Source organism: Myxocyprinus asiaticus, chromosome 5 (genome assembly GCF_019703515.2).
Source record: "Myxocyprinus asiaticus isolate MX2 ecotype Aquarium Trade chromosome 5, UBuf_Myxa_2, whole genome shotgun sequence".
Classification (NCBI taxonomy): Eukaryota; Metazoa; Chordata; class Actinopteri; order Cypriniformes; family Catostomidae; genus Myxocyprinus; species Myxocyprinus asiaticus.
Window position 1 is genome coordinate 14296581 of NC_059348.1, and position 12478 is coordinate 14309058.

The window sequence follows — 12478 nt, forward strand, 5'->3', positions numbered from 1 at the left end:
CGTACAACACTGCTCCATTTGTTGTAACATATGACAAATGAAACAATCAAAGATGGGAGGAGGGACACACATCCCCATGGATATAGAATGGACGTTAAACCTCATGTATCAGGATGAGTTAGCCTACTTTATAACTTTTCATTATTGTATGAGAACTGATTACAAACACAATTTAAACTGTGCAACATTCATCACATGTCCTCTATTAAAAAAAAGCTTACAATGCTGATGTTTGGAGTTTCAGAATAAAACATGTATAATGCAAGGCATTTTTACATGTTAAAATTCTGCAATTGTGTACACAGAAACAATGGCTGCCAGTTGTTTATTTAGATTTTTTGGGTAACAGTCATTTCTGAATAGTGCATGCCTGTTTTACAACAGACAGGTTAAATCTTCAATAATATCTGCATACTGGGATTTTTAGGAACATTAGAAGTCAGAAGAACATATTAAAAGAACTCATTGGAATATAAGTTACATAGGAATATGTATAAAGGATAAGTTATATAGGTTATTTACTTATAGGAAGGAAAATAAAGATTAGCCTCCAAATTACTGTAATTATTTTGACTTAGCTACAACTTCAAGACTCCAAACAAAAAGAACAAAGGCAATCTCAACAAAACATGAGGGTTAAATTATGACATAAAAATGTGAAAAACAAGGGGGGAAATATACAATAATTAAGTAATAATTAAATGGTAGTTATAAAATCGCTTTCTCTTATTTTATTTTCCATAAAGACCCCAAATGAAGTGAGAAAAAAAAATGTTAAATGTTATTTTTCTAAAAAGTGACTTGATAGAGAGAACGGTAAGTTTGCATGACAAAGAGCATAGTATGAACTGTTTATGAATGTTTATATTTTTGTTCACACGTAATTATAAAGACATTTTCTCTTACTTTACATGCTCATTAAAGCACTAACGAAGTGAGAAAAAAATTAAAATAGACAGGTTGTTTACTTTTTTTTTTTTTTTTTTTTTTGAGAAAGCAGATGCTTGGGGAAAAATACTACTTGTAACAACGCCGCCCATTGGCTGAAATTTAAACGTGAAGTGTCACTTGGAACCTGATTGGACGGACGCTTCGCCTGCTCGCAAAAGGGCGGCGTTTCCAAGGATTCTCTGAGAGCTCGAGCCCCGATCCAGTGAGTGCCACACGCGTGTGTCGAGCTGGACAGGGAAGTTGGGAAACTTTCTCATTGTTTGTAACCAGCAAAAACACTCGGATAAGGGACATGACACGAACCGACGCTATCGCCCAAACTATACTAAAGAATCAATGAGTTCTTGGTCCGCAATGGGCGTTCACAGCAATACATCAGCGCTTTATTCCCAACAGGTAGGTGCTGGCTAGCCATTACAATACCACTTAGCCTTCACTTTGTTTTGATAGCTAATCATGCTAACCAGAGCCAACGGCTTTATATTTCACTCGAAACAATGAAAGTTCACCAATTCCGGGATGAGGTCCTGTGTTAACTGGATAAAAACAAAGTTTAACACTTTTAAAGTATGTTCACAGTCTGTTGTATTTGAGTACACGACATCAAACCCACAACGGAAAGTTTCCAAGGCTGATGAGTCTGACCACACCACATCAAACCTCTCATTTTACAGCCCGAGTATGCTCTTTACTCTGGGTTATCATTTCATGTTAACGGGATTATTTGTGTTTAATTGGCTCTTGTGTTTGATATCTCACAGTTCGAGGTTTTAATGGAGAAGAAAAGGGACTCATGTAACCATGTGGCACTGAGGAAAGACTCGCGCTTGCTGGAATAAGCGTTTTTTAGGGCGTTTGTGTTGTGCGGAACGTATTTGGTTCTTGCGTTCGACAGGGTTACTTTACAGCACCTGTCAAAAAATACAACAACATCAACGTGAAATCAGAAATCGAGTACAAATGTATTTATAAATGAATTTTGTGAATTTCATTAAAATTATAACGCAGCCTTGCTTTGAAACGAAAATTTCACTTAAGTACTTTGTTACCAAGTAACCACTTGCATTACTTTTGAACTTGAAGTGATTGATTCATGTTATGGTATGTTTAGTAGGGGTGTAAATCGGACGTTTCGTCACGTTACGATCTTGTATCGATTCTCTTCTGCGATCCGATATTTGCCGATACTTCAAAGTCTGCCGCGATACTATTTCGATTTGACTCGATTCAGATCCCTGCGATCGATATTCCGATATTATGTGCCTATTTTACACAATAATAAAAAAAAGAATTGCCCTCAAATGCAACCAAAATATAATTTGAATATTTTATTGAGCTTTTTGAAAAGTGCAAATTTAGTATCCATATACACAACAAAATAAGGTACTTCAGATGTTGAAAAAAATTATACAGATAATAATATAAAAAATAAAGTCACACAAGTGATCATAAATCATTTGATTACAGCTTATTTTTCAGTTTAATCCAATTCAAAGTACTTACATACCCATGACTTGTTTCCAACTATCCGTGCTATCCATGGTTTTCTTGGCTACAACTTCCACAGTTGTAATGAAAAATTCTGCTACAGTTAACTGGGATAAATGTTATTAAGGGTGTTGATGTGTAATTTCTTATAACTGATGCTGGAGCTGAGCAGGTGTTTCTATTTCCCTCGTTAGTGCTGTTCAGAATGTCGACGTTGTCAAGATTTTTCACATGATGGTTGAACTGCTCCATGGTACTTTAAAATAGCAAATTAATCATGTAAAATTCAAATGGGTCGCATGCGCAACGAGATCGATGGAAGCCCGAAGTCACGAGAGCTCACATTTTAAGGAGAGGCCGGTTGACATGCTCGCTCTGATCCTGTCACTGGGCTGGAGCTCGCATTTTATGGCGAGACCTGTTGACGTGCTCGCACTGATCCTGTCACTGGTCTGGAGCTCGTTTCGGGGTAAGCCCCGTTGATGTACTCGCACTGATCCTGTCATTGGTCTGGTGCTCGCGTTTAATGGGAAGCCCGGTTGGCGCGCTCACACTGATCCTTTCACTGGAGCTCGCGTTTCGTGGGAAGCCCAGTTGACGCGCTCGCACTGATCCTTTCACTGGAGCTCGCGTTTCGTGGGAAGCCCGGTTGACTTGCTCGCACTGATCCTGTCACTGGAGCTCGCGGGATGCCTGGTTGACGTGCTCGCACTGATCCTGTCAATGGAGCTTGCAGGAAGCCCGGTTGACGTGCTCACACTGATCTTGTCACTGGAGCTCACGTTTCGCGGGAAGCCCGGTTGACATGCTCGCACTGATCCTGTCACTGGAGCTCACGTTTCGCGGGAAGCCCGGTTGACATGCTCGCACTGATCCTGTCGCTGGAGCTCGCATTTCGCAGGAAGCCTGGTTGACGCGCTTGCACTGATCCTGTCACTGGAGCTTGCGATTCGCGGAAAGCCTGGTTGACGTGCTTGCACTGATCCTGTCACTGGAGCTCGCATTTCGCAGGAAGCCTGGTTGACGCGCTTGCACTGATCCTGTCACTGGAGCTTGCGATTCGCGGAAAGCCTGGTTGACGTGCTTGCACTGATCCTGTCACTGGAGCTTGCGATTCGTGGGAAGCCCGGTTGACGTGCGTGCACAGATATCGGAGCGCAATTTGTTTTCACAGACCCTGCGCACATCCTTGTCCCACATGAAGTGTATTTAGTGCTCATGAAGTGAAATGAATGTAATAAGGTTGCTTCATAGCCTGATGGAAATGCGTACGGATGTGGCATCTTAAAAATGTCTATATCGATAATTACGTGTTGTATCGATAACATTGGATCTTTGGTTATTAGATCGATGCATCGTTACACTCCTAATGTTTAGGTTTTGTTCTGTAATGAGAGGTGCCTAAAGACTGGCTTTCTTGCTCCTCCAGGGTGTTTTACCCAAACACGTGGAAACAGAATTGAGTTGGATGTTAAAGTGGGATCTCTCAGGTGATTTGAGGAGATTTCTCTAGATGTGGACTGCAGAGGTACTCCGGCTTTTCAGTAAAGTGAAATGATGGCAACACATTGGAGGGATCCAGGTGATGATGATGAGCTGAATTACGCTGGTGCATCTTCACTCTGTGAGGTGAGACCCATGTTTTATCTAATGGTACAGATGATACTTGTGGGGTTTGAACCTACAACCTTTTGCAGACCAACCCAGATCTTTAACCAGTAGGCTACACCAACCCCACACTGACTATGTTTACATGCACAGATGCACAGTAAATTGACAGAAGACTGTTGTCCTGCACTGCAATCATGTACATGAGGTATTTTAAATCCAGTTGAAAAAAGTAGTCTGATTCAAAGTTTTCATGCCAATTCTTCTTCTGTGAAAAGGATTATTTAAGATCTGCACTACCACTTTCAGTTGGATAGAAATGTAATTTGGTTGGAGCTCAGTCAGATCACATTTTTTCTCCCGATTGGGGTGTTAACATAAATGTTTTTCATTCCAATTGAGCTGTCAGTTTACAATGAGATTACTAACAGATTATTAGGAGGCTTGATAAAGGTGCACTCAGTACTTTTTAGCTGGCTCTTACTCGTCCTGTTGGTCCCAGTTGTACTTGTGTTTTTGGACCCTTTACTGACAGCTGTGCTGCTTCACACTGAAAATGTTTGTATATCTTTTTGTCGTATGTTTTTCTGCACCTCATACTACACACATCCCTATTATGGGCATTTTCGGATTTAATCCAAATTAATTTTCCCGTGTTGTTGCGCACTGGACTGAAATCGGGCAGCCTCGACTCTCAAGCTCTCTGCCAGTCGAACACCGCCTTGTGCGCACGCTTGGCGTTTGATATCGTGCCGTTTATCCATGATCCGCCATGAGAGCTGCAGGGAGTAGCGGATTGTTTCGTAACTCCAGCAGGGACCTCTTTTTTAGACATTAAATCCTTCCACTTGCACTCATTCAGTTTGGACTGTCTGATGTGGATCACACTCCTGTTCATCAATACCATACCATCACTCTGGACTATATTGTTGACTTGTGCCCCATTGTTGTTTGAAGTAAGTATATTCTGTTTGTTGTTTTATTGTTTGGTTTGCTTTTGTTTGTACTTTTATGTTTGAGCATTGGCTGAAAGCAGTATTTAAGTTAAATAAGTTACTATTATTGTCATTATTAGTGGTAGTAACTCAAGTCAATTGAATGATACAGTGCCATGTGCTGTCAACATGGTGCCCATAAGGGGGTGACCCACTGTATGTAAAATTAAACTGCTTATATTGGGTTTCTGATTTGACTGGAGTCTTCATCTCATGTGAATGTACATCATCTTTTTCAACATATTTCTTGAAAAGGCTATTCATGTCTTTGTGTAAAACTTTTTTAATTAGCTAAACCTTACTGAGTGCTCCGTTAATGTAACTGATGTCTGCTGTGTGGGTTCTAGCCCCCTTCTTTAAAAACTTTAGTAAAGTAGCTTTGTCTTAGTTACACGCAGAGTCAAAAGATTTGATTGGTTTTAGTTACGTGGTCAGGATATGTAGTCATAAGTTATGAATGAGACAAATTTGGATGAATTAGACATTCTTAATCAGATTGTTCTGAATTCTGAACTTCTGACTGACAGAATTCAGTTGGAAAACTCACAGGAGAAACATGTTGTTCAGGTCACAAGATCGAATTAAGATGCGTGGTTGTTCTGTGTCAGTGACTGGGGTGGAATGCACAAGCTGTGCTGCTGCTTTATTCAGCTCTGGCAAGTGCAAAGGACTCATTATTCCTGCATATCAGCTGTAGATTCGACTCCTTACCACTACTCTTTTACTGGTGAAGATGCTTTTTTTTATCAACATGTTTTTGTGTGGTATTATCAATACATATCAATAGTAGCTGCATGCTTGTTGCTGAAATATTGAAGTTATATCCACAGCAGTGTATGGTAAACCTGTTTTCTAATGCAGCAATATTTGAAGATCAAAAATCTTTTGTTCGGACTTTTCTTGCAAACATGACCTGTTGATTAAGCATGCAGCATGCACATTTCAGCTCAAAGCATGAAACATGAGTCTGAATATCTCTACAGGCGTTTATTTGCTGTCTGAGATTATTTTGTTGTTCAAGAGAAACACAAAGTGCTGTAATCTTTAATCATAAATGATTGCAGTGTGCAGAAGGAGAAATGAAATTCCTTGGATGCTCTTGAAGGAAATTCCCTGGCAGGCTTTCTTGCTAGTAAGGAGCATCCATTGATCTGCGAGCGCGCTGTGGGGGAAGCTTTTCTGAACCATATGAACCTCGCCACCAGATCACAGTGCTGCTATAATGCAAACAGCTGGTGTGAAACCCCTTCCTTTAAACACATGGTCAATGTGGGGACCATCTGAGAGCTGACACAGTCAAATAACACTTGCGATATTTGTTTTGATGTGAAAGTGGGCATGAACTTACAGTCTTTCACCTTTCAGTAATTCATGCTGGTGTGGTTTTGGGGCTTTTATTCTGTACTTGGCTAAAAGGGTAGGGTTGGTTTGCTTTTTTCTTTAATTTCATTTGTAACACTGCCCATCTGTTGGCTTGTTCCCAGTTTGAGCCATCTTTGGCTGTCTGGCTCTTTTCTTGCAAAAATGTGTGGCTGATTCGGTTTCATTTTTTCATTTGGTTTGTTTTGGTCAAACATTGCAAAAGCTGAAATTTCCATTTTTTACAAAAGTATAGTGGGCTAAACCTGAAAAAAGTTCAGAAATGAATAGTGATGTGAAGTGGTCGTCTGATACTATAATAGTTATTAAATATGATGTAAAAATAAAGTGGACATTTTAAAACAGTGAATTACAATAATAGCTACATTAAATAGTGACAATGAATAAATAACCAAAAATGTCACATGCAGGCCTAGTTTAATTGCACCCATGGGTTATCAGTTCGACTTCAGTTTGACACCAAGCCTAGTTCTTCATAGGGCTATTTATCCTAATATAGAGAATATTTTCTGCAAGTCTAGTTGTTTTAAAAGCTTATTAAAAGAAACTTTCATTTAAAAATGAATATTTTTGTGTTTATTTGATTATCAATGAACTAACCTACAGTATATTTCTTAGCAAAAATAGTGTTGGGCATTTTTGAGGAATTTTGCAGTGGAGTACTCCCCTAACACTTGCCGGTCTCTCGCTGGTCGGGAAAAGTGTGCACAGCTGACGGCTCGTTAGAAACATGTTAAAGAGGTGAGACTTCTACTCGCAGAGCAAACAGATGAAACAGCGCATACTAGATGCTTTATAGATTTTTTTAAATAATAATCCCACTTTATCACCTGTGGTGTGGAAATCAGAAGCTGTCATCTGCACTCTCACAGAAGCAGATATCTCATGTAATCAACCTGGAGCACTAACCTGTAGTTAAAGTTTAAAAAAAAAAATCAAAAGGCCTTGGATAGATTTATTCTAATTAAAAATGCAGTACTATTAAATAAAAATGATAAACAATGCTTTAAACATAGTTATTTAACATAATCAGTTGAATTATTTAATTTAATAGTATTTTGTTTTGAAAACCAATATTTATTTTCTTAATTTAGTTTCATGTGTAAAGAGGTCAGTTTTTCTCTTTTTATGATGACAATACTGCCATACAAAGGCTGTAAATACACAGTACACCAACAAAACAGTTACTTGATTTGAGTGTGGATTTTGTAGTTACTGCAATTTTCTCAAAACCTGGTTATAGTTGAGTGGGACCTGTCTGTCACAGGCCAACTTAAAGTCTAAGAGCCCCAATTTTGGTCTAAATGTAAAGTTACTGTGTTTTGCCTTTGCACAGCAGAATAATCAATAAAAATGTAGATGCTTCAGGAATCGTTTTGAAATCCGATCGTGACTTCCGGAATTGGATCGAATTGTGAGCTGCCTAAAGATTCCTGACCCTAGATTGAAGCTCATGAGGTGTTGTATAGTACAATCAGGACAGTCGGGAGAGTTTCTCGTTCACTTCACATTTTCTTTTCACCATAAAAGCAGATCCTTGTCTGTTGGAAGGTATGACTCCAACAAGAACCAAATGCGCAAAGCAAAATCGAATTTGCGATATTCGAATAGTGTTATTAATAGTCGACTAACTAGTGCAGAACCATTACTTGATTGGTCAGTTATTCGTGCACATCCAACTTGCATATAACCATTAATGACAGAGCTCCTGATAAAAGGTTGATAATCGAGATCGGTATCGGCCGATCAGATGACAAGAAAATGGGTATTGGCTGTAAAAATCCTGATTGGAGCATCCCCACCAAGCAGGCACATGCTAGTCTGAAAATGGCCAAATATTGGCTCATTAATCGGCCTGACCAATATGTCAGTCTATCACTAGTGTTACTTTATGTTAGTTAATGCTGTCCTGCTGCGATATTAGTTCACCCCCATGAATCAATTTTTGTGCACAGTCGGACGACTCTCCACTGGCTGTCTGAATGAACACCTTTGTATATTCTGCTGCCTATTTACGGTGGGTTGAAGGTCATCTATTTATAGAATTTGCAGATTTGCACACACAACAGCCCTCCCCTTTAATCTAATATGCCACACTGACTCTGTTTTTCTGCTCAAATGGAATCAGTGGATGGGATGACTCTGTTGTGCCAGTGGTTGGTCTGTCTCCATTACAGGTTTCAAAGTGAGCAATGTGGAAGGGAAACTTGTGGCCTGCATGCTGATTAGATAAGCTGAGGTTTTAATGTGTGAACAGAAAATTAATAACATTTCTTGGTTGTCCAGTGTCTTTCAGGTGGGCTGATGTTGATGAAAGAAAAAAAAAAAAAAGATACTTTTAAATTAGTAACTCTTTTCATTATTATTTTTATGTGAAATTGGTTCAGTGTATAGTAACAGTACTTCCTTTAAATGACATTAGCTCATTGTACTAGGCCTCCAGTGCAAAGTTACTTATTCTAAAAGTCTCTTTATGCATGAAGTGTGCACAAGATTTGAAATATCACAGTATTTTTAGTGACAATGACTTATACTTCAGTCTGTTCCTGAGAATATTGGAATATAGCTAGCACATGAGACTTATGGATGGATACTTTTATGATTTTTAAGGTTTTTGGTACATTTCTGAAACTTGGCTGTATAAATCTACACCCACTTTCCTTGAATGGAAGATGGAAGCAAATGCATTAGTTTCAGCATTACTAGAATTATGGCCAAGATTTGTATTTGGGACTGGCCCTTTTCCAATTTCCTAGCCAAGTTACTGATCATCATATAATTAACTCCTGGGCCGGAAGGGAAAATACATTCTCAATTCAATAGAGAAAGACGAACTGCCCAGTGCCTTAAAGAACAGCATGTCAGTCAATGTTCTTTATTCGTTTAGGATGGAGGTAATCATTGGCTCATGTAACGACTGACATTGCATTGCTCAATTAAGCAAAACTCCATAGTCCCTACAATAATGATTCAGTTCATTTCAGCCTGAATCAGTATTTTACTGTAGCAAAAGACTTTATTTGGTGCAAACATGTTGCAGAAATGCTCCACCAGCAGGACTTGATGTATTCAAATGAAACTAATATAAAAGCAACATGATCACATGGGAAGTCTGCATGTTGTTTCCGAGAGTTCCTGTACCCTAGGATCAGCCACATTATGTAGAATCACTGACGAGCATCATCTCCTATTAGACATTTTTGCATCGACTTCAGCATGTTTACCTTCCTAGAGACCCTATGAAATCCATTTGTTTTATTTTTTTTTTATTCCATTTGATTTTACCCCCAAATTCTGTTTTCAATTTTATTTTCCTGAATTCTGTGTTTTTAAGGTTAATTACATTTTATTTTAAAAACTAATCAATTTGTCTAATCAATTTTTTCAGTTTCACGTGCCTAGTTAAATGGTGCTTTTATTTTGGTGTTTTGGCGGAAAACTGGATGTTTTTGACAACTTCACTTCTGGAAAAGCCGTTCGCTATATGGACTAATGTGCTTATTAAACTGTTAAAGGCTACGATTTAATCTAGGGATGCACCGATCCAATACCTGGATCGGTATCATCTCCGATACTGACGTTTTTAGATGGATCGGGTATCGGTCCGATGAGCCCGATCCAAATCCGATACTGTGTGTTAGTCATGTTTGTTACTGTCAAGCTCCAAAAATTTCATAAAAGAACCATAAAAACATCATTAAAGCAGTTCATATGACTCGTGCATTTTATTCAAAGCCACTTGAAGATGTGCGATAGCTCTGTGAATCACAAAAGGCTGTGTTTAATAAGTAAATATATAATATGCACGTGCAGAACCAGCGTGTTAGTGAATGGCGCTGCTCTGTTTACCCACACACTCGCGGCTATATTTTATTAAATTAAATATATTAAATATTTGAGCGCTTCTCACGAACAACATCTCAGATGTAGATGCTCAATAGTTCGGTTCACTTATAATATGCATTTAGAACGGCACCGGAGGAGCATTTTACCAGAATTTGAATAAGAAGTGTATTAAACTACTGTGAACTTGCTAACAAACAGACACATACAGGATTTCCTGGAGAGTTCAGAATGTCAAAATAAAAGCCAGAGGGTTTTAAAGTTAAAGGTGCATGACTGAAATATATTACTGTTGTATTTAAAATTCTAAAAGTCAATAATAATAATAATGTATTTATTATTATTATTATTATTATTATTATTATTATTATTATTATTATTATTTGTTTACAACTTATAACAATATTTAAGTTGAATGGGTTCCAAAAAATAACTGTGAATGAAAAGTGGACTGATATCTCACAACTGAATTGAACAAAAAAAAGAGATCTGAATCCTTTAAAGTCCAGATACAAGTTGAATTTTTTTTGCAAAAAAAATAAAACCTGCCTTTTATACTGAACACTTAGACTAGAATTACTGTTAATTTTGCTGCAGCATTATCAGGTAGACTAGTTAACAATAAAGTTTTTCTTAATAGTTTGTACATTTATGTTGAAATAATGTGTAGTTAGAGGTTTGTGTTTTTGTTTTGTTTTTTTTTACATATAATTAGCATCACTCAGTGAGGTATAGATATTCTAAACTGATTATGAAAAAAACAACACTGGTATCGGATCAGTATCGGGCAATACTGAGATTTCAGGAATCAGATCGGAAGAGAAAAAGTGGTATCGGTGCATCCCTAATTTAATCATATAAATATATAGTGTGCCTGATCTATGCTCTTCATAAATTAATAAAGTGCTCTTCTCTTTGTCATTTACACACACACACACAGAACGCACACGATGTTAATGATGCAGTTAGTGTAGGCTATAAGCAGCGGATTCTCACATTCACTTACAATCGAAGCACACAGCTCAGGAGAATTTGTTTCATTAAATCTTAGCCTTTTGTGGTTTAATCATCACACTAGGACATATTACAATTTTAAGTATGTCAAATTCCATGACATTCTGCGTTATTTCCTATTTTTTTGTGTTTTTTTTTTTTTTTGCTGGATTCAGCATCGCGGAAGTCATAGGGCCCTACCTTCCCCTGTGGCGCGACCGGAAGCGTGTTGTGCTAGCTGCGTGGAAGACCCGGGTTCGGATCCCACGTTGAATCCAGGATGTAATTGCATTCTCATAATCAGTGCTGAGCATGAGGTTGCATTTTCCCCCTCTAACATTACATTTTTTTCCACTGATGATTAGGTTTTGGGTTGGGGGGTTCAGTTTATAAAATATGGATTCTTCACTGTGTTACAGCCTATATACTATAGCTGAGAACCACTCGCTTAAAAACTCGAATTTGGTGCCCCTCTGTTAACATTTCACCTGGAACACTTATCACTTTGGCCACTGGGGGCTGTGTTTCACATTTCGGTAACCACAGACTAAAGAAGCCAACCTACTGTTTCCGATTTGACTGTGAAATCAGTCTGATAAAAGTTGTACATTTTTTATCAGTCCACCTGAAACAAAGTCGTGTTTACAAGGTTTTGAGGAAGAACTAATAATTGTGTTTTCCAGGTTAGTGGCATCAAATCTTTAAAAGATCTTTGGAGTTTGGTTTGAGGCACTTTGCAAGTCAACTCGATATCCAGAAGCAGAACTTTATATTCAGCTTTAGTTTCTGGGTTATGTCTGAGAAATAATCAGTTCTTCAGACGTTTTGTCCAGAAGTAGCTGTGACACTATTTGAGTTATTATTTTCCAAGCTGGTCTATTATTGTGGCTATGCGAAACATCATTGCTGATGTCACCCAAGCTCCATTTCAAGCCTTGAGGTGGTCCTTTGTTGAGCTTGACTGTTATGGGATTTTTGAGACCGATACTGATTTTAGAGGGGGAAAATTCACAGATTACTGATATGGTGGCCGATATAGTTAATTTTTGAGCTGGATTGAAAACAGACCTTTTCTATGTGGATTGTGCAAAGGTACTCAGAAGGCTGCTTTCTTAAATATTTTTATCAAAGAATATTTGACATTATACATTGTCAACAAATTCTAGAAATGAACACTGAGAAAATAAAGAATAAATAAAAATACAATAAATAGCTAAATA

The 12478-nt window shown here is 38.1% G+C and overlaps 1 protein-coding gene across 5 annotated transcripts in view; it reads left to right on the top strand.

Annotated features, from left to right (window-relative positions):
- Window positions 1-1156: 1156 nt before the first annotated feature.
- The window catches only part of LOC127441625 (rho GTPase-activating protein 21-like), a 90342-nt gene continuing 79020 nt past the window's right edge, over window positions 1157-12478 (top strand). For 4 of the 5 annotated variants that reach the window (XM_051699236.1, XM_051699237.1, XM_051699240.1 and 1 more), the window contains exons 1-2: window positions 1157-1347; window positions 3869-4068. In XM_051699236.1, coding sequence (XP_051555196.1) covers window positions 3994-4068 — 75 coding nt within the window. In that variant the 5' untranslated portion in view covers window positions 1157-1347; window positions 3869-3993. The remainder of the gene's footprint in view (window positions 1348-3868; window positions 4069-12478) is intronic. The other variant, XM_051699238.1, reaches the window with a different exon arrangement.